Here is a 27,408-nt window from a genome sequence, read left to right on the forward strand (position 1 = left end):
TTGCTGTCTGATTCTTGCTCTGGAAGCTTTGTCTCAGAGGTGTACCCAGCCATGTGAGGTGTGAGGTGTCAGTCTGCCCCTAGTGGGGGTGTCTCCCAGTTAGGCTACTTGGGGGTCAGGGACCCACTTGAGTATGCAGTCTGTCCATTCTCAGATCTCAAGCTCCATGCTGGGAGAACCACTGCTCTCTTCAAAGCTGTCAGACGGGGTCATTTACATCTGACAAGGTTTCTGCTGCTTTTTTTTTAGCAATGCCCTGTCCCCAGAGGTGGAATCTACAGAGGCAGGCAGGCCTCCTTGAGCTGTGGTGGGCTCCACCCACTTCGAGCTTCCCGGTGGCTTTGTTTACCTACTTAAGCCTCAGCAATGGCAGGCACAACTCTCCCAGCCTCGCTGTCCCCTTGCAGTGAGATCTCAGACTGCTGTGCCAGCAATGAGGGAGTCTCTGTGGGCATGGGACCCTCCGGGCCAGGCATGGGATATAATCTCTGGTGTGCTATTTCCTAAGACCCTTGGTAAAGCGCAGTGTTAGGGTGGGAATTACCCGATTTTCCAGGTGTTGTGTGTCTCAGTTTCCCTTGGCTAGGAAAAGGAATTCTCTTCCCCCTTGCGCTTCCCAGGTGAGGTGATGCCTCACCCTGCTTCAGCTCTCGCTGGTCGGGCTGCACCCACTGACCAGCACTGACTGTCCTGTCCAACACACCCTAGAGAGGTGAATCCGGTACCTCAGTTGAAAATGTAGAAATCACCTCTTTTCTGTGTCGCTCACGCTGGGAGCTGGAGGCTGGAGCTGTTCCTATTTGGCCATCTTGGGCACCCCCGCTGTGGATTATTTTTTTTTCCTCCCTGTTTTGTCCTCTTTTCTTCAGCTCCAGGATTGAGTACAGTTGATGCTTAGACAACACAGGCACTGAGGCACTGACCCCCACTCTGCAGTCAAAACTCTGACTTCCCCAGTCAGTAGACTACTAATAGTCTACTATTGACTAGAATATTTACCAATAACATAAACAATTGATTGACACATATTTTGTGTGTTATATTTTATATATTGTATTCTTACAATACCACAACTAGAGAAAAGAAAATGTGAAGAAAATCATAGGGAAAAGAAAGCATATTTACTGTTCATTAAGTGGAAGAGGATCATCATAAAGGTCTTCATTCTTGTTTTCACATTGAGCAGGCTGAGAAAGAAGAGAGGTTGGTCTTGCTGTCTCAAAGGTGGGAGAGGAGGTAGTGGTGGAGGAGGTAGAAGGAGAGGCAGGCACATTGGGTCTAACTTTTATTGAAAAGAAAAACCATGTTTAAGTGGACTCATGCAGCTCAAACCATGTTGTTCAAGGGTCAACTGTATTTTACAATTTCATTGCATTTTTCTTCTTTCTTGTTTTGGAGATTATACACTACTCTTTTTAAAAATGGCTATCATGGAAATTTTGTATGCTTATCAAATCTGATGTTTAACAATACCCTCATCCTTCATCCTTCTCCTGGGAAGAGCAAGGATCTTAGAAACTTTAATTCCATTTATCGCCCTTAACTAATATGTTATTATGGTCTCTTTTTTTTTGTATTTTTAATTCCCCTGTGTTGTAATTTGTATTTATTTAATATAGTCTATATTTGTTTAGTTTACCTACGTATTTGCCACTTTAACTTTTCTTACAGCTCAGATCATCCTCCTGGGGTCAGTTACCTTCTGTCAGAACTATTTATTTAGAATTATTTTTCCTGTGAGAGTTAATTGGTGACATAATTATTTTGTTTGCCTGGTCTTTTTTTTTTTTTTTCCTTGTTCTGTAGGGAATTTTTTTTTTTTTAATACTTTAAGTTCTGGGATACATCTGTAGAATGGGCAGGTTTGTTACGTAGATATACACATGCCATGGTGGTTTGCTGCACCCATCATACCGTCACCTACATTAGGTATTTCTCCTAATGCTATTCCTCCCTTATCCCCCCACCCCTTGATAGGCCCCTCCCTGTGTAATGTTCCCCTCCCTGTGTCCATGTGTTCTCATTTTTCAACTCCCACTTACGAGTGAGAACCTGTGGTGTTTGGTTTTCTGTTTTATTAGTTTGAAGGTCTTTATGCCATTCTCATTTTTGAATGAAAATTTTATTGAGTATAGAATTGTAAATTTGCAGTTATTTTCTGAAGTATCATTTCACTATCTCTTAGCATCCATATTTGCTGAAGAGAAGTCACTTGTCAGTCTGTCACCTTTGAAAATAATGTATCTTCCTCTCTGTGTGTGTGTGTTATAAATATTTTTCTTCTAATTTCACTCTGATGTGTCTGTATTTGGGTTTCTGTATATTATGTTTGGATTTATTGGCTGCTTAACCTGGATTGTTGATGTTCATTAGTTATGAAAAATTATTAGTTAATGTTTCTTTCTTTCCTTCTTTTCCTTCCTTCCTTCCTTCTTTCCTTCCTTCCTTCCTTCCTTCCTTCCTTCCTTCCTTCCTTCCTTCCTTCCTTTCTTTCGAGACAGAGTCTCACTCTGTCACCCAGGCTGGAGTGCAGTGGCACAATCTCGGCTCACCGCAACCTCCACCTCCTGGGTTCAAGCGATTCTCTTGCCTCAACTTCCTGAGTAGCTGGGATTACAGGTGCGTGACACCATGCCCAGCTAATTTTTGTATTTTTAGTAGATACAGGGTTTCATCATGTTGGTCAGACTGGTCTCGAATTCCTGACCTCATGATTCACCCACCTCGACCTCCCAAAGTGCTGGGATTACAGGCATGAGCCACTATGCCTGGCTAGCTAATATTTCTTAAAATAGTGCCTCTCTGCTCCATTTTCTTAATCCTTTATTTCCTTTCCTTGGACTCTGGTTAACTTATGTTAGGTATTCTTGCACTATCTTCCATGTCTTTTAACCTATAAAAAATATTTTTCATCACTTTGTCTCTCTGCCTTGCATTCTACATAATTCTTGTGATCTTTATTTTGTTTTATTATTATTAGTTTTATTGAGACAGGGTCTCTCTCTGTCACCCACACTGGAGGGCAGTGGCACCATCACGGCTCACTGAAACCTCAACCTTCTGAGCTCAAGTGATCCTCCTATCTCAGCCTCCTGAGTAACTGGGACTAAAGACGTGCACTACTATGCTTGGCTACTTTTCATATTTTTTTGTAGAGACGGGATTTTGCCATGTTGCCAAGGCTAGTATCAAATGCCTGGGCTGGAGCAATTCACCTGCCTTGGCCTCCCAAAGTGCTGGGATTCCTTAATTCTGGTTCATTAATTCTCCAAAGCTGCATGAGATTTGTGGTTGAGTTGATATAGTGTTTTTATTCAATTGTTTTAGTTATCATCTACAAGTTGTTCCTGGTTTAGGTTTGTTAAATCATTTTTAGTTTTCTGTGCCAGGAGTATATTTTCAGCTTGGTTTTTGTTCCTTTAAACATAGTAAACATAGCTCGTTAAAATTCCAATATTTAAAGTTTTTTGGGGGTCTATTTTTGCTATTCTCATTTGTGGCGCTTTGTTTCCATGCCGACCGACTGAGTTATTTTTGACTGTTAACTGCTCATTTTCCTTGGAAAATTATTTGTGGAACTTCTTTGAGGTCTAGGATGAAAGCAGTAGCTCTACGAAAGATTTGTGTTTCTTCTAAGGCAACCGAGTCCACTACCAGTTTGGAAGAGTTTTAAACTAAATTCCACTTGAGATATTTTTTAAAATTTAAGTTGACCTGTTTATTTGTTTATGTTATGACAAAATATACATAATATAAAGTTTACCATGTAAACCATTTTACGTGTCTGGCTCGAAATTTTTTATAAGATTCAGTGACTGTGACTTTAGGCTGCAATTTCACTGAACCGGTTTTTGTTTATAGCTTATTAGGGACCCCACACTCTGTTCTACTCAGCAGTACAACTTTCCTTGCAGCCTTCTATAGATACATGATGGGAGAAGGGGTTCTCCATTCACTGAAGCCATGGCCCTTTGGGTTCTCAGCTTTCTGGGAGGACGGTTGGGCAAGGACCGTCTGCTAAATGTATCCTGTCTTGTCTTCTAGAGAGACTTTGCCTTTCAAGACCATACAAACTGCAGTTTTAGGTCACCTGATTGGGAAGTGCCCTTAGGGCAAATGTAACTTCAGGGTCTAGTTTACTTCTCTGAGTGTCTGCCAGTACTTGGAGTTTCATATGATTATGTCTCACCATTTTATTTACCCTGTTTTGCTTTTAAAATGGTATTTTAAATATTTTATTGAGCATTTGTAGTTTTCTGTTTCCGATAATCCGAATGCCAAATTGTGGAAAAACGGAGCCTGCCCTCTTAACTAGTCTGCTGGCACACAGGGCTTGCAGATCCCTTTTTTCTCATTTCTCGGGGGAAGACAGTCACGAACATAACTTTAAGAAGGCTGATATAGGCTCTGATGTCAACCATCAGGAGAGACACTGTAGGAAGGCACCTGGATTCTTAGGAGTGGGGAGGCATGACTTTGTTTCTAATTAGCAAGAGAGTGGACAGATACTAAAGGTTACATAATAATGGTACTGTGCTCCAGAGCTCAGGGTTGGGAGAGAGTTTCAAGTTCAGGCAATAGTGTATGTGTTATCAAAAAGTTAAAGAACAGACACTGAAAAGGATATTAGATATTTTTTAGTGTTGGATATTTGGATAACCTGTATTTGGATTATCTGGATTATTTGAATTTCATATTGGGTAGTTGATTATCTTTGATAGTGTAATTTCAATAGAGTATTGAGGGTGAACTTTTGTATAGCGTTAAAAAGAGAATGTAGGCAATGAGTGTTTCCAAAAGACAATAATTGCCGTTAGATATAAGCAAGATCTTCATTTTGTTGATATTAGTATATATGTGACTGTGAGGTTGAAAGTTACAAAGCTAATGACATATAAAAACGAATCACTAGGTATGCAAATAATGTAATAGTATAGTGGATGTATGTGTTCAGAAATATTTAGGCTCAAATTTAATGCTGCTTTTCTTATATATTCTGATATTGAGGTTCCCAGACGTTATGATGATGAGCGGAATAATATTTTATTGGAACTCATACAATATGACAATACAGAAAAACGTGCCGTCTTGTTAGGGAGTGTTCAGGTACACCTTTATGAAGTAATTCAGGTATGTATAAATGATTTTTTTCACCTTGGTATCATGTTGCCAGTTGGTTGTCCAGTTTGTTGTTGTGATTTATTATACTTGACGGGCTTTTTTGTTTATCATCTGCCTTCAAATTCGTGTGCTTAAGAAATAAAATCTCCCTTTGGCTATATATTTTTTAAAAGAGTTGGCTTATAGTAGCATAATGTTTTTAAAAATTTATTTTCCAGCCTGTAATCCCAGCACTTTGGGAGGCCAAGGCGGACAGATCAACTGAGGTTGGGAGTTCGAGACTAGCCTGACCAACATGGAGAAACTGCATCTCTACTAAAAATACAAAATTAGCTGGACATGGTGACGCATGCCTGTAATCCGAGCTACTTGGGAGGCTGAGGCAGGAGAATCGCTTGAACCTGGGAGGCGGAGGTTGCGGTGAGCCGAGATCGTGCCATTGCACTCCAGCCTGGGCAACAAGAGCAATATTCCATCTCAAAAAAAAAATATTTTCCAGAATACATATATATATATGAAATTAAGTAACCAAAAAACCTACACTTAGACTTTTAGGTTGTATCACTAACTAACTTTCTGGAAAATAAAATTTCTTGGCCCACTGCAGCCTCCTCCTCCCTGGCTCAAGGGATTCTCCTGCCTCAGCCTCCCCACTATTTGGGACTACAGATACATGCCACTGCACCTGACTACTCATTGTATTTTTAGTAGAGACAGGGTTTTGCTATGTTGCCCAGGCTGGTCTCGTACTCCTGAGCTCAAATAATCTGCCCGCCTCAGCCTCCCAAAGTATTGGGATTACAGGCCTGAGCCACCATGCCTGGCTATTTAAATTTGCAAATAAAAGTTGCATATATTTATCATGTACAGAATGATGTTTTGAAATATGTATACATTGTAGAATGGCTAAATAGAGTTATACATGTTTTATTATGTTTCTGAAATGTCTTAAGACATGACTGAAGCCGTAAACTCTGTCTCTTAGTTGGCAACACAAATTTTGGTTTAGTTCTTTCATCCTTAGCTGGGCTGCTTATAGACTTCCTTGTGCATGTGTCTTTTAGGGGTTAGCCAAAGATTTGGGCAGAGTTTATACACAGATTTTGTGGTTGCTTCCCTCTTGTTTTCTCCTTTCTAGGAGTCCTTTTCACTTTCCAGCAGCTCATTTTGTGGTTGTGTTGAACTCAGAGTCAAGAACTTATTGATTAGTGAATAAGTACAAACAACCTAAAGTATTTTCAGGAATATTTTTTGTTGCATACAGCAAGGAAGTCTTCAAAGACTAATGGGGTTATGTCAACAGCCAGATTGCAGGGACTCCTATTGGCCAACTTCAGAATAACTTGAACATAGATAATTACAACATTCTGAATAAAGGAAAATTCATGACTCCGTGATAATCTTCAAAAAAGAAAAGAAAAGAGGTGGCATAGGAAGAAAAAGGAAATTTTTAAAACAAAAGAATACCAGTTTATGAATGTGGAAGTAATGAAAGAATTACAAATTATTGTTTTTGCAACTCTTTATAATGAATAATGATTAATTCAGTCAATATTTAGTAATGGCACCAAAAACCATTAGGTAAAAGGTTATTGGGAAGCAAGATACTTGCATGGCGCCATAGTAACAGTGCAGGGGAAATGTTCCTCTACAATAGAGAGATGTGGTAGTTGCCACTTTAACCAAGAGCTCAAATTTAGCATAATGAATTGTGGATAACTCAGCATCATGTACTTCCTGTAGTGATACAATATGATGTACACAACATTATCTGTGACTTATCGTCATCAGAAATGTTTAACCTGGCTGGCTGCGGTGGCTCAGGCCTGTAATCCCAACACTTTGGGAGACTAAAGTGGGAGAGTTGTTGAGGCCAGGAGTTGGAGACCAGTCTGGCAACATAGCAAGACCCTGTCTCTACACACAGAATTAGCCAGGTGTGGTGGCATGTGCCTATAGTCCAAGTGACTTGGGAGGTTGAGGCAGAAGGATCGATTGGGTCTAGGAGTTCAAGACTGCGGTGAGCTATGATCGTGCTACTGCACTCCAGCCTGGGTGACAGAGCAAGACCCTGCCTTAAAAACAAAAAACAAAAAACAAAAAAGTTCAACCCAAATCTAATCAAGCTGAGTGTAGAACTAACTTCAAGTTTACGGGAATTTAGTAAGTAGGGAAAAAGTTAAACAATACCTTGAGATAATACAGAAATGGGACATACCAGTGTAGATTCTTTAAATAGCGGTGATCATTAAAAAAAAAAAAAATGCACCAAAGATGGAAGAAACTGTTCTAGATTTAAAGAGATACAACCAATTTGACTGAATACAGATTTGAAAAAGTTATAAAAGACTCTCTTGGGAGCCAGGCATGGTGGTTCACACCTGTGATTTCAGGACTTTGGGAAGCTGAGGGAGGTGGATTGCTTGAGCCCAGGAGTTTGAGACCAGCCTGGGGAACATGGTAAAACCCCTTCTCTAAAACAAACAAACAAAAAACCCCCCAAAACCCACAAAACAAAACCCACAAAAAAACACCCACAAAAAATTAGCCAGGCATGGTGACACCTGCCTGTAGTCCCAGCTACATGCGGGGCTGAGGCAGGAGAATCACATAAGCCCAGTGAGGTCGAGGCTGCAGTGAGCCATGATTGCACCACCGCACCCCAACCTGGGCAACAGAGTGAGACCCTGTCTCAAAAAAGAAAACATAAACATAAATAAAAGACATTCTTGGGACAATTAGGAAAATTTAATAAATATTTACTGAATATTAGAAAAAATTCTAGAATTGTTAATTTTCTTGGGTGTAATACTGATATTTTAGGTATATAAGTATGAATATTCTTATTTTTACAGTATCCAAGGTAAAGTTTTAAAATTGGGAATGAAGAGTAATGATGATTGCAACTTATAAATAGATCAGCAAACATATATCTATACACACACAGAGATTTTAAAAAATGGCACACTGTTAAACAAATATTTGAATTTCTTTACTCCTCCATGGAGTGTATTTATTGGAGTCTTTTGAGTGGTTTGTGTGTTTGAAAATTTTCATGATAAGAACTTGGGGAAAATCAGATAAATTTCTAATACATAGAAAGAGATGAAGAAGGAGATAAACATATGGAGTAATGCATAAATATAAGCAACCAGAGAGTCTCAAAAATATTTTGGGAGAAGATCTTTGGAAATGACTAAAGTTCCTTTGACTATGGCAATTTAGGCATCAAAATATGTGACATTACGTATTAGTTAATTTTTGTTGAAGAAAATGTAGAAACTTAGATACTTAGGCTAGAAGCATATATGCAAACTTTTCAATATTTATTTTTATAAGATCAATAATATGCTAATATTGTAAAATACAAAGGTAAATTTTTTAAAATTCAAAAATCACCCATCATTCCACAATTCTAATATAATGTTTCATTGTTCAGAGTTTCTTTCCAATTCTTTCTTATAAACATAAACAGAAAAATAGAAAATATAAAAAGACACAAATGTGTATTCTGGAACTGAAAAGTAAAATATCTGAAATTAAAAATTTGCGGATTGGGCTCAACAGCAGAATGGAGGTGCTAGAGGAAAGACTATTGTTTTCTTATAACTTTCTTTAAAATTTGTGTGACTATTTAAAGTAAAAATCATAACCTGATCTGTGCGGTTTATAATGTTTGGAGAGGTAATGCATATGACAACCATAGCGTATAGCATAGGGAGAAGATGAGGTCTAAAGGACTTTTATAATACAAGATTTTTGCGTTTTCTCTGTTTTATTATAATAAACATAGAGTTCAAGTCTTTATGTTGCTGCTTGTTGCCATCTTCTGTCTCCTCCCTCTCCCTCAAGAAAAAATGATTATCCAAAACTTTGTATTTATTATTCCCTTATTTTTTCATAACTTTACTACTTATGTATGATTGTAGAAATATTACTTTATATTTCTAAGTATACTATGTTTCTAATATTAATACACTTAGCTAGTCTTAATTTTTTGCTGCTGTATAAAATTCCATATGGATATATTCCTGTTTGCCCATGAATTAATTTTTTAGCTGATTATTTATTTTTAATTGACAAATACTGCATATATTTATGGGGTACAATGTGATGTTTTGATCTATGTATACACTGAAAAAGGTTCAATCAAACCAATTAATATTTCCATCACCTCACCAACTTATCTTTTTTTATAATGAGGATGATGAAAATCTATTTTATTCAGCAATTTTGAAACATACAATACGTTATTATTAACCAGGCAGTGCAGTAGATCACTAGAACCTGCTCCTCCAATCTAACTTTATACACATCCTCCCTTTCTCCATTCCTACCCCTACTCCCCAGCTTCTGGTAACCACCTTTCTACTGTTTCTATGCGATTGACTTGTTTAGATTTCACAGATAAGTGAGATCATACAGTGTTTGTCTTTCTGTGCCTGGCTTATTTCACTTAGCGTAAGATTCTCCAGTTTCATCCATGTCACAAATGACAGAATTTCTTTTTATTTTAAAGCTGCATAGTATTCCATTGCATGTAGGTATATACACCACATACTCATCTGTTCATTTGGTGATGGACACTAGGTTGCTTCCATATCTTGGCTATCGTGCTGACATGAGTGCAGATATCTCTTTGACATACTGATTTCAATCCCTTTAAATGTATACTCAGAAGTGGGATTGCTGGATCATATAGTAATGATATTTTTAATTTTTTGAGTAACACCCATAGTATTTTCCAGAATGTCTGTATGGGTTAAATATCACTTATCTGAAAAAGTTTGGGACCAGAGGCATTTTGGACTTCTAATTTTTTTTTTTTTATTTTGGAATATTTGCATACACATAATGAGATAGCTTGGGGATGAGATCCAATTCTAAACGTGAAGTTCATTTATGTTTCATATACGTATTATACACATAGCCTAGTGGTAATTTTATATAATATTTTAAATAATTTTGTGCATGAAACAAAGTCTTCTTTGTATATTGATTGTGACTTGTCACATAGGCCAGGTATGGAATTTTTTACTTCTGGTGTCATTTTGGCACTCAAAAAGTTTCTGGAAAATTGTGGACCTACTCATAACAGCAGAGATGACTAGATATTGAGCAAGGATACCAAAGGTTAACGTGGTTTGAAAGATCCAGCCCTCCCTGAGAGATGAGAGAAGTACTCAGTCCTATCAGGAGTCAGCTTATCATGTAGAATTATGTTTAAGTAACCCCTCTCTCAGGAGGGTGCAAGGTTAGAGGTAACCAGGCCCATGCATGTTTGTGTCTTTCGACAATGTCAGGCTTTTATTAATGCTATTTCAATCATGAAAGCCACAAGCTACATGGAGTTCCCAAGGAGCCAGTTCTCCTTAGTACCTCCCGTTCACTTGGCATGCCATGGGCACACAGGCTCAGGCCACTCCACAAGTCAGTCCATATTGCAAACATACCTAATAGTACACTTAATATGTAAACATTACATTCCACAACAAAGTAACATTTAATATCAAGAGGAAAAAGAAATAGGAGAAAAGGTTAACGAACTGGCCTATGGGGAGCAAAGAAGACAAAAGGAGCCCTGGTCTGGGCTGGGCAGTCCATCAGTTTTGCAAGGAGGAGTCTGAGGTTGCAGAACCAACCTTCAGTGGCAGAAGTCAAGTTCTTATCACAAGTGGCTGTAAGATGGTGTCAGTTAAGATGGCTGTTTCGAGCTGCTGAAAGCCTAATCTTTTACAGTCACAGAGTCCTCTGCTGAAAACAGATAGTGGAAGAGTGTGCTTGTTTCTGTCCTTATCTGATTGAACGTAGTCTTTATTTTTTTATTTGTGCATTAAACGAAACATCTTATCCTTATTGGCAAAGTGCCCTATAAAATATAAAATGGAGTCTTTTTCTAAGATGGAGTTAGTTATGTCAAGGATGCTCAATACAACCTCAAAAACAATGTAGGCATGGCAGTTCCTTTAAGACTTTCAAAAAGGTGAACTGTAACTTAGCAGAACATTTTTGTCTACAACATAATGTAAATACATTTATTTCTGTTACTTGAACTTGGAATTTTTATTTTCTTCTTTTGAACTTTCCTTATGTTTGTACTTTGGCTATTAGGTTCATATGTGCATTTGAAAAATTATTACCTGATTTGTGGTTTAGATCAGTGGTCCCCAACCTTTTTGGCACCAGGGATGATTTTTGTGGAAGCAAATTTTTCCACAGACCAGCATGGGGAGGGTGGGTCGAGATGGTTCAAGTGCATTACATTTATTGTGCACTTTATTTCTATTATTATTACACTGTAATATATAGTGAAATAACTATACAGCTAACTCACCAGAACGTAGAATCAGTGGGAGCCCTGAGCTTGGTTTCCTGCAACTAGACAGTCCCATCTGGGGATGATGGGAGGCAATGACAGATCATCAGGCATTAGATTCTCACAAGGAGCTCGCAACCTAGATCCCTTGCATGCACAGTTCACAATAGAGTTCGTGCTCCTGTGAGAATCTAATGCCCCCACTGATCTGGCAGGGGGTGAAGCTCAGGCGGTAATGTGAGTGATGGGAAGTGGCTGTAAATACAGATGAAGCTTTGCTCGCTTGCCCACCACTCATTTCCTGCTGTGCAGCCCAGTTCCTAATGGGCCATGGACCAGTACCACTCCATAGTCTAGGGGTTGGGGACCCTTGGTTTAGATAATATACAGGGAAATACATGAGTAATTCTATATTTAAAATCTTTTATTTTATTTTTTCTAGAAAGGGTGCTTCATTGAAGAAGTCCAAGTGTTGCATAGAAACGTAGTAAGGACTTTCCTGAAACTTCTTAAGTTTTATGTGCATGTAATATTTTCTTAACATTTCATGTAACTTTACTCTGACATTATTTGTAGCCTACATGTTTCTTATTCTTTTAGTTACTGTACCAGTCACTGTTTGAAATAGTAGAAATGTATGAAATAGGAAGTACAATATTTACTAACAAAAATCTCTTCCTCCTCCTCCTCTTTTTTTTTTTTTTTTTTGCTAAATGGTGATAAAGAAAATTAGAAATCTTTGGGTAAGAGAGTTGAATGCCTCTGGCTGCTGCCTTGACTGCATAGCCTCAGGAGCCTCACTTGCTAAATTGAGGAAGTATTATTTTTTTCGCTGGGGAGTTTCTAAAGAGTTGTTTACAGTTCTTAATTTAATTTCTTTTTAAGTCCTTAAAATTAGTAGTTAGATTAATTGATCTTTCTATTCAGAGAGACTTTTGCTGCCAGTGGCCAAAACAGGGGCCAGGAACATAGAAAACAGAATGATGGACACTTGACTTTATTACCTCTCATGCCCTCCTTTATTTCACATATAAGCAACCTGGGTTGCAGAGAAGTGAAATCACTTGTCTAAATCAAAATTTTATCTGAAACTGGGACTGGAGGTAAGAGGAGTGTTAGTAAATATTTAAAAATATACATGCATGAATGTATATTTATTCATATACATGTATGAATCTACATGTATATATATGTGTGTCAGTGTCTCATTGTAATCCTAGTAATAATTAGAAGTTGATATTTTCCATATTTTAATTGTATAATACTACTTAACTTTAACATAAAAGGTTTTTTAACATTTTAGGAACTCAATAAATTCTTCTGTAGGAGTTCCTTGTGTAAATGCTTTTTTAAAAGTCGGGAGGTTCATACTTTGGCTTTTCTAACTTACAGATCTGTAAAGTAAAAATATCACTTTTTGTCACTTCTCCATTAAAATATCATCCTGATCAAACAATAAAATTTACCGCATGTTTAGTTTGTCTGCAGGCTGGAGGCGGAATTTATGTTCTCCTATGGAAACTTTGGTTATGGATTTTCACATCAGGTTAGTTCCCCGCTTTTAAAAGATTATTCTGTTGTAACTCTTCAGTCAAATTATCCTCTTCTGAGGCTCTATTTCAGTTTGATCAATTATTTAAAATAAATATTTTTAAAAGATGCTTCTTTACCTCCCGATCTTGGGGTATGTGGGCTTTTCTTCAGCCTAAAGAAAGATGAGACTTTACTATGATTTGTTTATACATTTTGAAGCAATGATATTTTATTCGACATGTCTTTATTATAAAACTTGATTTTAGGCTAGACGTGGTGGCTCACACCCATAATCCCAACACTTTGGGAGGCCGAGCTGGGTGAATCACCTGAGGCTGGGAGTTCGAGACCAGCCTTTCCAACACGGCGAAACCCCATCTCTACTAAAAATACAAAAATTAGCCGGGCATGGTGGCAGGCACCTGTAATCCCAGCTACTCGGGAGACTGGAGCAGGAGAATCGCTTGAACCTGGGAGACAGGAGTTGTAGTGAGCCGAGATCGTACCACAGCACTCCAACCTGGGCGATAGAGTGAGACTCTGTCTCAAAAAAATAAAATAAAACTTGCTTTTATTTGTGTGTACACATACATATTGATGTAATTTAAGGCACCAGTATTCAAGAAATCAGTGTAGATTTCTGCATCTAAAAATAGTTATTAAAAATTGAGTAATTGCCTGGCCTGGTGGCTCACACCTGTAATCCTAGGTATTCTGGAGGCTGAAGCAGGAGGATCACATGAGTCAGCCTGGGCAACACAGTGAGATCCTGCTCTGGGAAAACAAAATGGAGTAATTGATCTAATTCAGATAATATTTTGTACTCATACGGTCCTTTCCTCCACAGTTATTTCAACATCTGATGTTATTTGAACTCTCCTTGATTCATCAAGAGAGTAATAAACCCAAAGAGGATATCTTCCTAGTTTTGACTTCCTCCTTTAAATTCACTACCATAGGTCCACATTGCCACAAATACTTTTATGTACTAACCTATATCCTTTTCTTTCATTATGTCCTTAGGCCAGATTCCTAGAAAGGAAATTCTTGTCCAGAACAATGACCTTTTCAAGGAATTGTTCCAGAAAAGTTGTACCAATATATACTGTCATCAAATATTGAAAGAACTCTTAATATTCCTGGATGTCATCAGTTTTATGGTATTCAAAAATGCAGTCCTGTTAGTGCTGCTGTTGTGTAGGGGAAATGACCTTTATTTGCATATCATTTTTCACTTTCAGTTTTTCCTTTTTAAAGTTTTGGGTCTTTTTTTTTTTTTTTTTTTTTTTTGAGACGGAGTCTCACTCTGTCTCCCGGGCTGGAGTGCAGTGGCTTGATCTCAGCTCACTGCAAGCTCCGCCTCCCGGGTTTATGCCATTCTCCTGTCTCAGCCTCCCGAGTAGCTGGGACTACAGGCGCCCGCCACCTCGCCCAGCTAGTTTTTGTTTTTGTATTTTTTAGTAGAGACAGGGTTTCACCGTGTTAGCCAGGATGGTCTCGATCTCCTGACCTCGTGATCCGCCCGTCTCGGCCTTCTAAAGTGCTGGGATTACAGGCTTGAGCCACCGTGCCCAGCCTTTGGGTCTTTTTAAATTAGGAATTGAGAGTGAAGATATCAGCCTTATTAAACAAGTCTACCACTATGTTAACTGAGAAGTCTCTGTAATATGTTTTAAAATTTTGCCTATATTATAATGATGTTTAATACATTTTGAATCAGAAGTAATATACAGATGAAAGCCGCAAGGAACAAGCTTTTTTTCCCTTCTTTGCTTTGATTTTTTACTTTTTCTTCTGTTATTTTAAAAATTTCTTATCATAATTAGGCCTTATAGGGACCCCTAATTGTTTACTCCTTTTGTGACAGTTACAGCACATGAGCACCAACTCCAGAGGTAGGTTTTGTGTCTGAACATAAGTATAATATGTAGTAATAGTCATTTTTAAGGAGAGGTATTCTTTTCAGATAAAACTGGGCAAGTATTATTTTATGTAGGTGGAATCTACTAAAAACCAGGAACAAAGGAATTGTACAGAAAAAAATGGGATATATAATAAAAGTTCAAAATAAAAACTTGATTTTATATCTATGAACTTTTCAGTGATATGGTCCCCTACTTAACCTATCGTGATACTGTAAACAGGGCACTACACTGGGGGCAGACAAAGCTACATTCAAGTCCTGACTTTTGCCTATTGTGTAGCCTTGAACAAATTACTGATCTTCAGTATCATCTGTAGAATATACTTAGTTACTTACCATATAGGTTTATTGAGATAGTTAAATAAGATTAAAAGTATAATAAAATGCTTGGCAAATATTTAGTACCTAATAAATGTTAATTTTTTCTTTCCTCTCTTAATTCCTTATTTCCTTACATGTCTCATTTAAGGCCTATTTCATAGTCCTGGGTTATTCATAGCATTATGGTATTAATATGGTGTGGTATTACAATTAGTGAGTTTTAATTGTAACTAAGCAGTGCTAAAATACACTTACATTTTTTTTTCAGTTAAAACCTCTTCAGAAAATTACTGAACCATCCATGTTTATGAATCCTACACCACCTCCAGAAAGAACAGATCCCGTGACGTAAGTGTTTTAAGTCTCGTTAATATGGTCAGATCATGTGACATTTAAAACCATTTTAATCTGTTTGGTGGAGCATTTTGGTGGAGTTCTTTTAAGAAGTCCCCAGGACATGGCCAAGATGGGGCAGACTCTGAGGTGCAGAGAGTAGTGAATTGTTTTGCTTAATAACAGGGAGAAATTTTTAATTTCTGGGTATAGCCCTGGATAGAGGAGTTGAGGATGTGTGGAGATAAAAGAAGAGAAGGAGTGCCAAGTTCATGGCTGAAGGAAGGAAGGGAGGAGTAGCTTAATAAGGAAAGCAGGCTAAGGAGATACCCCTTTTGGGAAAAGAGGTGAGAGACTTAACATCAGACTGTCTGATAGTTATCAATTTTCTGCCCTGCAGTATAGTAATGTTACCCTTACCTCCACACCACTCCAACTGCTATAAAATCGTCTGTAAAAAGTCTATGGTAAAAAAAAAGTCATTAGCAAACCAAAAGTAACTTAAAATATAGTATACTAATCAATCTTGAAATTTCAACAATAAAAATAGATTATAGAAAAATAAGCACCTGAGAAAGAGATTTAATCTATAGTGTTATCCAAGAATAAGAAATGGAAAAAAGCTGAAATGGGATTGAGGGAATTAGGTATTGAATGGGAAATTGTGTTCTGAAGTGCTTATTTTCCTATAGTGTCACCAACACTGGATATTATCATTAAAATTCTCTATCTATTTGATATTGGTGATTTGTTGAAATAGTAAAGCTGAATTTTTTCTTATGTTTATTTATTTTTCTTCTTCATACATTGATTAAATAAACATTTATTGAATGTCTGCTATATCCCCAAGTCATGGCAGATACAAAGACATGTGAGGCCTTCTCCTTGCCCTTGATGCAAAGTAACATAAAAAATAATTACTATGATGATGCAAATGGAATAAAAGCCCTTCAAGAACCAAAAAAGAACTGTGAGACAGCCAAGGAGCTTCTAATTCTTGTTAGGGAAGTTGGGGAGGAAAGAATGATTAAATAAGGCTCCACAAAAGAAAGTGCTTAGAGTGAGACTTGTAAAAGTGGTAGTAGTGCATCTGGCTGATTTTGGAGGAGTGAGGGGACACATTCTCTTGATAGGGCACATAAATAAAAGCGGGGAGCCATAAGAGGCTCTATTATTTTGGAGAACAGTCTTCAGTTGAGAGTGGCTAAGAGATTAGGAGCAAGGAGGAGAGCAACGAGGGATGAGCTAGAGTAATTGGCAGGGGCAAGACACAGTGATTGAGAGTTCAGGCCCTAGAGCCAGACTGCATGGGCTCACATCCTATACGACCTTGGGCAAGTTACTTAGGCTCTTTATGCTTCATTTGTTGAATGGGATAAAAATTAAAACTACCCAATTGAGTTACTATGATGATTAAATAAGTTACATGCAAAGTACTTAGAACATGGTAGCAAATAGCAAAATGCCTAATTAGTTGTTACCTATTTATAAAATTAATAAATATTTTTCATTACCATCATCATCATTGTAGGTTTATGCTTCTCAAATGTGAGCAAATTTTACTCCTTTGGGTCCTCGGGAATATATTCCATATATATTCGAAAAGAACTATTTGAGTTTTTAAATTTATACAGACAGAAATCTGGAGAACATGTATAGGGATGGATATTAAGGGCAGGGGATGATGGTGGAAGGAAAATAAAGTTGGATCAGGCTGAGTTTATTGACATGGACTTACTAAACAGAGATTATTTTTATTTATTTACTTTTTGGAGACAGGGTCTTGTTCTGTTGCCCAGGCAACAGATCATGGTTCACTGCAGCCTTGACCTCTTGAGGCTCAATCAATCCTCCCTCTTCAGCCTCCCAAGTAGCTCCCAAACGTGTTACCACATTTGACTAATTTTTGTATTTTTTGTAGAGACAGGGTTTTTCCGTGTTGCCCAGGCTGGTCACGAACTCCTGCGCTCAAGCGATCCACCCACTTCAGACTCGGAAAGTGTTGGGATTGCAGGCGTGAGCCACTGCAGCTGGCCTAAGCAGAGATTTTTGCATTTAATGCTGCAGCTTGGGGAGTTAGAAAGGGCTCTCATAGCTTGTTTAGTTGAATGACTGAAAAAGGAACCAAAAGATGGCTCACAGTGAATTAGTTAGAAATGCTCGATTAATGTAGAGGAAGGGTTTTAGAGGTTCAGAGAAATTATGTTAGAGTGGACTTGCCATTTAAGATCGACTCACCCATCCTGGGAGGGTCCAAAAGACACACGTTTTACCATGACTATGAGAAATGAGTTTGTGAAGGGTACCCTGGCATCCTTAAAGAGCTCTGTGATTGCTCTTCCCTCTGGGCTAGACTTTATAGTGGCACCTGCAGTCACTGAATTGGGAAACTTAAATGCAATGGGAGTAATTGGGTCCCAGGGTGGCAGGAACCAAGTGAAGATACTCAACTGCCAAAGGCAAGGTGGGTATGGTTACCATAATGGACAGTAGAATCAAGTAAGTAATAAGAATAGTCTTAGTAGTGCAGACCTATGGTGTTGGCTATCTGATCCTGTGTTCCTAGACATGAATAGATAGGAAGCCTACTGAATTCTAACCTGATCCGTATAAGCAGAAAAGTTCTAGGTTGAGGGAACAAAAGTCTAATCTGCATCATAAAAACAGAATCATGACCTCTCAATCAATTCCCAGACTTGATCTACTTTACAGACTCAGAACTCCTTTAATGAAAGGGAGGTTGGGTCACCTCAAGAAAGGACCCTAGTATACTTCCAAAAATGTATGCCATTAGTATTTCTCCCAGTCTTCCCCAAAGGGACCTGTGGCCTTTTATCATGGTAATTGTGCACTAGGGAGAAGGGAACAATCAGGGCTTCTGGGAACTACTAGACACTGTCTCTGAACTAACACTAATTCCGGAAGACTCTGAATGTAACTGTGGTCCAGCAGTCAGAGTAAGGACTTATGGAGCTCAAGTGATCAACAGAGTTTTGGCTAAGGTCCATCTCACAGTTGGCTCTGTGAGTCCCTGAATATATCCAGTGGTTATTTCCCTGGTTCTAGAATGCATAATTGGAATAGATATTCTCAGTAACTGGCAGAATCATTGGTTTCCTGATCTATTGATTGAAGGCTATTATGTTGGGAAAGGCCAAGAAGAAGCCATAGAACTCCCTCCATCTATGAAAGTAGTAAACCGAAAGCAATACTGCATGGAGGAATTGCAGAGATTAGTGTCACCATCAAGGACCTGAAAAACACAGGAATGGTGATTTCCACCACATCTCCATTTAACTTCCATGTTTGACCTGTGAAGAAGACAGATGAAGAAGACGGTGGATTCTTGTGAGCTTAGCCAAGTGACAACTTCAATTGCAACTGCTACACCAGATGTGGTTTCATTGTTTGAGAAAATTAACATATCCCCTGGTATCTGGAGTGCAGCTACAGATCTGGCAAATGCTTATTTCTCCATGCCTGTTAATAAAGACCAGCAGGAGCAGTTTGCTTTTGGCTGGCAAGGTGAGCAATACACCTTCACTGTCCTAACTTAGGAGTATATCAGCTCTCTAGCCCTACATTACAATTTAGTTTCCAGGGATCTTGATTGCCTTTTTCTTCCACAAAATAGCGGACTGGTCCATTTTATTGATGACGTGCTGATTGGACCCGGTGAGCAAGAAGTAGCAACTACTCTAGACTTATTGATAAGACATCTTTGTGTCAGAGAGTGGGAAATAAAAATGACAAAAATTCAAGGGCCTTCTGCCTCAGTGAAATTTCTAGGGGTCCATGGTATGGGTGGTGATATCCTGTACACAGTGAAGGATGGGTTTTTGCATCTGGCTTCTCCTACAACAAAAAAGAGATACAACACCTGGAGAAATAACCACAGGTGGGCCTCTTTGGATTTTGGAGGTAATCTGTTCCTCCTTTCGGTGTGTTATTCTGGACCACTTACTGGATGACTCAAAAAGCTGCTAGTTTTGAGTGGGACCCAGAACAAGAGAAGGCTCTGCAACAGGTCCAGGCTGCCATGCAAGCTGCTCTGCCATTTGGATCATATCATGCAACAGATCTAATGACATGTTAGTGGCAGTCATAGGTACCTAGCTGTTGGTCAAAAATTGTTCTGAGAGGAGGGTGTTTTTGATGAGATTCACTTTTAAACTGGCACACTGAGGAAAGCAGGTTGCTCTCCCTAGTGTGGGTGGGCCTCATCCAATAAGTTGAATGAAACAAAAAGATTGACTCACCCTGGGGTAAGAGAGAATTCCTCCTGCCTGACTATCTTTGAACTGGAACATTAACTTTTCCCTGCCCTTGGACTCAAAGTGAAACATCAGCTCTTCTGGATCTGATCTCCAGCCTACCAGCCTTTGGACTGGAACTACACTATTGGCTCTCCTGATTCTCAGGCCTTTGAATTCAGTCTAAAATTATACCTTTGGCTCTCCTGGGTCTCCAGCTTGCTGATTAACTTTGTAGATCTTGGGACTTACCAGCCTCCATAATCACATGAGCCAATTGCTTATCATAAATATATTTATGTGTATATACATCCTATTGGTTCTATTTTTATGGACAACCCTGACTAATATAATGGAACAGAGGAACAAACTAATTTGTAAAGTATTTAGAATGTTTAGCTATATCTCCTGTAATTAGGAAGTGACTGATTGGAGATGGAAGATGACAGAAGGGGAAAGGAGGAAAAAAGATGTTCACATTTAGGGACCATTGGCTATACATTTGGTGCTGTTATTTCCTGAACCAGGGAACACTTAGGAAAGAGCGTATCTGGAGAAGGGGAAAATGGCGAGTTCTATTTTGGACATGCTGAGTTTAAGGTGCTTACTACTATGCATAGTATAGAATACAGTTTAAGAATCTAAACTTTATTGTCAAAGAGACTGTGTTCAAATGTTAGCTTTGCCACTTACCAGCTGTGAGACCTTGGGAGGAGTTGTTTAATCTCTCTAATACTAGCTTTTTTATATATAAAATAGGATCTAATAATTCTTAGCTGATGGGCTTGCTGTGAAAAGTGAATGAGGTAATATACATAGCCATATGAACATTGCACCTAGCACAAAATGCATTCCAAAAAATTAATAGATTTTAAAAATAAATATTAAACTAGTTCAACTATTGTGGAAGACAGTGTGGCGATTCCTCAAGGATCTAGAACTAGAAATACCATTTGACCCAGCCATCCAATTACTGGGTATATACCCAAAGGATTATAAATCATGCTGCTATAAAGACACGTGCACATGTATGTTTATTGTGGCACTATTCACAATAGCAAAGACTTGGAACCAACCCAGATGTGCATCAATGATAGACTGGATTAAGAAAATGTGGCACATATACACCATGGAATACTATGCAGCCATAAAAAAGGACGAGTTCATGTCCTTTGTAGGGACATGGATGAAGCTGGAAACCATCATTCTGAGCAAACTATCACAAGAACAGAAAACCAAACACCGCATGTTCTCACTCATAGGTGGGAACTGAACAATGAGAACACTTGGGCACAGGATGGGGAATATCACACACCAGGGCCTGTTGTGGGGTGGGGGGAGGGGGGAGGGATAGCACTAGGAGATATACCTAATGTAAATGACGAGTTAATGGGTGCAGCACACCAGCATGACACTTGTATACATATGTAACAAACCTGCACATTGTGCACATGTACCCTAGAACTTAAAGTATAATTTAAAAAAAAGAAATTAAAAAAAAAGAGATAGAAATTTGGGTCTAAAGATTTGGAGAGATGTCTGGGCTCAGATACTTTGTACTTCTCATTAGAACTTCAGGCCCTTCTGTCCTTTTCCATCCCTGCTGCCTATGGTCTGAGTTTAGTAGTAAGGATAATCAGGAGAGCGCTTACTTCTGGCTCTTGGCTTTTTTCCTAGCTCTGGCCTTCGATGGCCCAAGGTGGCCAGGTGAGCTAAAAGTGTAAAAGAGAGAAGGGTTCAAAAGTAATAGCCGCCACTGATTTTGGAAGTGGACTTTTGTATAATTTCAATATTTCACTTTATTATTATTTTGCAGAAAAGTTATTACACCACAGACAGTAGAATATCCAGCATTCTTATCCCCAGACCTGAATGTTACTGTTGGGACTCCAGCTGTGCAATCCTCCGACCAGACATCTTCTGTAGTGCGACTTGAAAAACTTCAGCAACAACCCCGGGAAAGGTAAAAAAAAAAAAAAAAAAAAAATTCAAAAGAGCTCAAAATTTTCATCTTAGGTGTTATTTGTATAATACATTAATTTCTCCCTTTGAGACATAGGCTTGCTGTAGGCTCAGAAACTTTCATTATGGTGCTATTGTTTCATTGATTCAGAGATTATTTCTGATTTTTACTTGTCAATTTAGGTATCTTGTTTGAAAAAGTGTTATGCCAAATAAAGAGGTGAAAACTCCCTTTATTTTTATGTTTTGAAGCAGAGTCTACTCTGTCACCCAGCTTGGCCCAGATTGGAGTGTTGGAGTGTAGTGGCATGATTATGCTCACTGCAGCCCCGAACTCCTGGGCTCAAGCAATCTTCCTGCCTCAGCCTCCCGAGAAGCAGGGACTACAGACACATCACACTACCACCACGCCTGGCTATTTTTTTTTTTTTTTGAGACGAGGTCTTGCTATGTTGACCAGTCTGGTCTGGAACTGCTGGCCTCAAGTGATCCTCCAGTCTCAGCCTCCCAAAGTGCTGGGATTACATTGTGCCTAGCTGAGGTGAAAACTCGTTTATGAGGGATAAAGCATAATTCTTGCTGTCTCCTCATTTACCAACGTATTTCGTAGGTCTCGTGCTTTTTTTTTTTTTTTTTTCTGTATTTCTTGTCCTTTTTTTGCTATGCTTCAGTCTAGGTATTTTCTTCTGAGTTATATTCTAGTTCACAAGCTCTTTCTTGTTTCTATTCTGCCACTAAATCAATTGAATTCTTAATTTCAGTTATTTTATTTCTCAACTATGGAATTTCCCTTCATTTTTATAGTTTCTATTTATCTGCCAAAATCCACAGCCTTGTCTTTTAATTCTTTGGACATATTTATTATTGTCTTGGTCAGCTCAGACTGCTATAACAAATACCACAGATTGAATGGTTTAAACAACAGACTTTTATTTATTTCAGTTCTGGAGGCTGGGACGTCCAAGATCAAGGTGCTACCTGATTTGATCCCTGCTGAGGGCCCTCTTGTTGGTTTGCAAATGGCCTTCTGTTTACCATATCCTCACACTGTGGAGGGAGATCATCTCTCTCTTGTCTCTCACCGTAATAGTACAAATCCCATTCATGAGGGCTCTTCCCTCATAACCCAATTACCTCCCAAAGGCCCTACCTCCAATTAGTATCACATAAGGGATTAGGATTTCAACATATGAATTTTGGGGTATGTACACTTTTCAGTTTATAGCAATCATTGCTATTTTAAAATCTGAGTCTGACCATTTCATTATCTGGATCTTCTGGGAGTCTATTTAAATTATTGGGTTTTTCTCTTAGTTTTCAGTCAGTTCTTACATTCTCACATGCCTAGTTGTTTTGATTGAGTGCCAGACATTGTATTTGAAAATTTATAGAACTGTTTTGAGGATCTTAATTTTAATTACATATTCCTACAAAGAAGGTATACATTTGTATCTGGCAACCGGTTGGGCTAAGAGCACTAACAATCCCAGATCACTTTAATTCAATTAAGACTGAAATTGAAATGATTTGAAGCTGGGCTTTAGTTCCTGTGAGGGGGGTTAGTCTCTTTGTTGTTTATTCTTACTCCTAGTGTCAGGACTGGGACTAGTGTGAGGCACATGAGGCAACTAGGTCATAACATTTAAAGAGACAGTCATTATCTTAAAGCCTTTTGGGGTCCCAACTGGGTGTTTACCAGGACTTCTCATCCCAACAAGCCCGGGACTCTGGTTTTTGTTCTGACATCCTTATGTCTCTATCTCAAAGCCCTGCTCAGCTTTTTAACTTCTTGGCCATCTCAAGGCATAAATGCCTTGAAGGAAAAATGGCACCAAATGATGGGCTCCATGTCTCTGGACTTCCTTTCTGTCTGGAATCTTTGGTATGCAAATCCTTGCTGTCTTTATAACTCAGTGATTCTTTCCAACACAATTTAGACAATGTTTTGTCCAGAATTTATAGTTGTGTGGTGAGATGATTGGTCTGAAATAACCTAGTTCAGAATCACAGTGATCACTTTAAAGATCATAGTATCTTTTCTGAAAGAACTTAGAGTATAATGAGTAGAGACATAACAAAGCAAAACAAATAAATTATAAATTAAGAAATAAACTACGAAGGTATCGAAAAGATGGCAGAAAATAAAGGAGGTGACTGATTTTTATAAGAATTGTTAGAGAAGGGGTTGGGCGCGGTGGCTCACGCCTGTAATCCCAGTACTTTGGGAGGTCAAGACGGGTGGATCACAAGGTCAGGAGATTGAGACCCATCCTAGCTAACATGGTGAAACCCCATCTCTACTAAAAATACAAAACATTAGCCGGGCGTGGTGGCACACACCTGTAGTCCCAGCTACTCGGAAGGCTGAGGGAGGAGAATCACTTGAACCCAGGAGGCAGAGGTTTCAGTGAGCAGAAATCGTGCCACTGCATTCCAGCCTGGGAGACAGTGCGAGACTCCATCTCAAAAAAAAAAAAAAAAAAAAAAAAATTAGAGAAGATATTTGAGGTAACATTAAAGGAAAGGAGTCAGCATACCAAAGATCCAGGGGTAGAGAATTACTGTATGAATATGTATGAAAGCTCTAAGATAAGAGGAGATTATGCCTAGAAAAAGATGGCAGCCATTGAAATGAAGCAAAAAGCAAGGGGGAACGCGGCTTAAGACAAGATAGGTGGAGACCAGATTATTCAGAGCCTTATAGACCATAATTTGAATTTTATTCTAAGAAAAATAGGAAGCCAATGTAGGTGTTTTATATTATTTTCCTTTTTCCTTCCTTCCTTCCTTCCTTCCTTCCTTCCTTCCTTCCTTCCTTCCTTCCTTCCTTTCTTCCTTTTTTTGAGATGGCGTCTCACTCTGTCACCCAGGCTGGAGTGCAGTGGCGTGATCTTGGCTCACTGCAACCTTTGCCTCCTGAGTTCAAGAAATTCTCCTGCCTCAGCCTCCTGAGTAGCTGGGACTACAGGTGTGTGCCACCAAGCCCGGCTAATTTTTTTGTACTTTTAGTAGAGATGAGGTTTCATCATGTTGGTCAGGCTGGCCTCGAACTTCTGACCTCAAATGATCCACCCGCCTCGACCTCCCAAAGTGCTGGGATTACAGGCGTGAGTCACTGTGCCCAGCCTATATTATCTTTTAAATATAATATTTGATCCAAAATAATAATCCATAATACTAATGTAAATTATGTATAAAATAATATAATGATACCAACCAGTACTCAACCTAACCTAAAATCTAAAACATTATGGATAATTTGTATCTACTTATGGGCTTCTCTCCTATTTCGTCCTCCTGCCTATTTCACAGAAGTTAACTACTTCAATGAGTTTTTATTATTTGCCTTTTGAAAATTAAGTTTTTTAAAAAAATCATATATGTAGGATGCTTAAATAATACATTATTTGATTTTGCTTACATCACCCACTGTTATGTTTCTAAGACTCATCTATGCTGTTTCATGGCATTCCATTTGGTGAATATACTGCAATTTTCATTTGTTTACTAATGATCATTAGGTGTATTCTCTCTTTATTGCTGCATAACAAATTGTCACAAACTTAGTTGTTTAAAATAGTATCTATTTATTTTCTCACAGTAAGTCAGAAGTCTGGGCAGAGTGTAACTGAATTCACGAGGCTGACCAGGCGTGGTGTGTCATGCCTCTAATTCCAGCACTTTGGGAGGCCAAGGCAGGCCGATCATGAGGTCAGGTGTTTGAGACCAACCTGGCCAACATGGTGAAAACCTGTCTCTACTAAAAATTCAAAAATTAGCCAGGCATGGTGGCGGGCACCTGTAATCCCAGCTACTCAGGAGCCTGAGGCAGGAGAATCATTGGAACCTGGGAGGCGAGGTTGCAGTGAGCTGAGATCACGTCACTGCACTCCAGCCTGGGTGACAGAGCAAGACTCCATCTCAAAAAAAAAAAAAAAAAAAAGAGAGAGATTTCACAAGGCTGAAATACAGGTGTTGGCCAGCGCATTCTTATTTAGAGGGGTTCTCTTCCAAGTTTGTTCAGGTTGTTTGAAGAATTCAGTTTCTCGTGATTATAGGAGCTTCTCTTCTTCTGGAACTCCCATAATGTGATAATTTGTTTCTTTAACCGTGTCCTGTAAGTCCTGTAGCCTTTCTTCACTCTATTCTTTTTCATCTGCCTGTATTATTTCAATAGACCTGCCTTTAAGTTAAGAAATTATTTCTTCTCTGTGGTCTGGTCTCAATTGTACATTTCATTATTTTTTTCCTTTTCTTTTTCTTGCTCTGTTGCCCAGACTCGAGTGTAGTGGCACTATCTCGGCTCACTACAATCTCCACCTCCTGGGTTCAAGCAGTTCTCATGCCTCAGCCTCTGAGTAGCTGGAATTACAGACGTGAGCCACCAAGCCTAATTTTTGTATTTTTAGTAGAGACAGGGTTTCACCTTATTGGCCAGCGTGGTCTTGAACTCCTGATCTCAAGTGATCTACTCACTTTGGCCTCCCGAAGTGCTGGGATTACAGGTGTGAGCCACTGTACATGGTCCACAATTTTACATTTTATTCCAGTCATCGAATTCTTCAGCTCTAGGATATCCGTTTGGTTCTTTTTATATCTGTATATTTGTTGAAATTCTCATTTAAATCATGAATTGTTTTCCTGATTTAATTGTCTATCTGTATTCTCTTATATCTGAGTTTCCTTAAGATCATTATTTTGAATTTTTTTCTGACATTTCATGTATTTCCTTATGATCGGGGTCTGTTAGTGGAGAATTATTGTTTTTATTGAAGGTGACGTTTCCTTGCTTTTTCGTAATTCGTGTGTCCCTACATTGATTTCTGCGTATCTGATGGAAAAGTCACCTCTTTGAATCGTATGTAGTAGATTTCCCAGGGAAATATTTGTATGAATATTGTATGACATCTTGGGATATCAGATTGGTGGGGCACATTGGCCCATTTCTAGGTGGATCCAATAGTTTAGTCTTCATCTAGTTTTTCAGCTATAATCTATAGTAGTGGTATTTGCAAGTTTCTCAGTAGCCTAGGCTGAGAGAGTCTATAGAGATGGTGGTGTGACTTTGTCAGGGATGGTCTCACTGGGCTGTTTCTTAAATGGGTGGCATGCAGTGGCTTGTCTGGCCTAGGAATATTCCTGCCCAGAGCAACTTGTGGGGCTGTTTCTTAGGCCTCAGATGTGGGCACACAGCTCTTCAGCTGGCCTGGAATCCTGTCTGCTAGGGGCAGCCTTTAAGGATATTTCTTGGGCCTGAGATGTGGGTGCACAGCTGCTTTGCTGGCCTGGTGATGTTTTTGCTGGGAGCTGCCCACAGGGCCGTTTCACAGGTCTGGTATTCAGGTGCAAAGCTGCTCAGGGGCGTGGCCACTGGAGGTAGCCTGAGGAGCTGTTTCTCAGGTCCTGAACATGGGCTCTTGGCTGCTTGCCCAGCCTGGGGATATGCCTGTCAGGGGCAGCCTCCAGCATGGTTTCTCTGGCCCTGGAATTTAATCTGTTTTTAGGCCTAATGATGGAACAGCTTATGGATGTAATACCTCTTTGAATGAGATGAATATGAAAATTGATATGTCCATAAGTAGGGCTACTCGAATTATCAACTTCTAGTGGTCATAGATCTCCTGGTTTAAGGTCTGTTGTGGGGA

At 38.9% G+C, this 27,408-nt stretch overlaps 1 protein-coding gene across 3 annotated transcripts in view; it reads left to right on the top strand.

Moving 5' to 3' along the window:
* ALS2CR11 (amyotrophic lateral sclerosis 2 (juvenile) chromosome region, candidate 11) overlaps positions 1–27,408 on the top strand; it is a 179,699-nt gene that overhangs the window by 35,004 nt on the left and 117,287 nt on the right. For all 3 annotated transcript variants that reach the window (XM_011974492.1, XM_011974493.1, XM_011974494.1), the window contains exons 5-9: positions 5,008–5,130; positions 11,880–11,924; positions 12,915–12,983; positions 15,484–15,563; positions 21,618–21,764. In XM_011974492.1, coding sequence (XP_011829882.1) covers positions 5,008–5,130; positions 11,880–11,924; positions 12,915–12,983; positions 15,484–15,563; positions 21,618–21,764 — 464 coding nt within the window. The remainder of the gene's footprint in view (positions 1–5,007; positions 5,131–11,879; positions 11,925–12,914; positions 12,984–15,483; positions 15,564–21,617; positions 21,765–27,408) is intronic.

Source organism: Mandrillus leucophaeus, unplaced genomic scaffold, assembly GCF_000951045.1.
Source record: "Mandrillus leucophaeus isolate KB7577 unplaced genomic scaffold, Mleu.le_1.0 Scaffold146, whole genome shotgun sequence".
NCBI lineage: Eukaryota > Metazoa > Chordata > Mammalia > Primates > Cercopithecidae > Mandrillus > Mandrillus leucophaeus.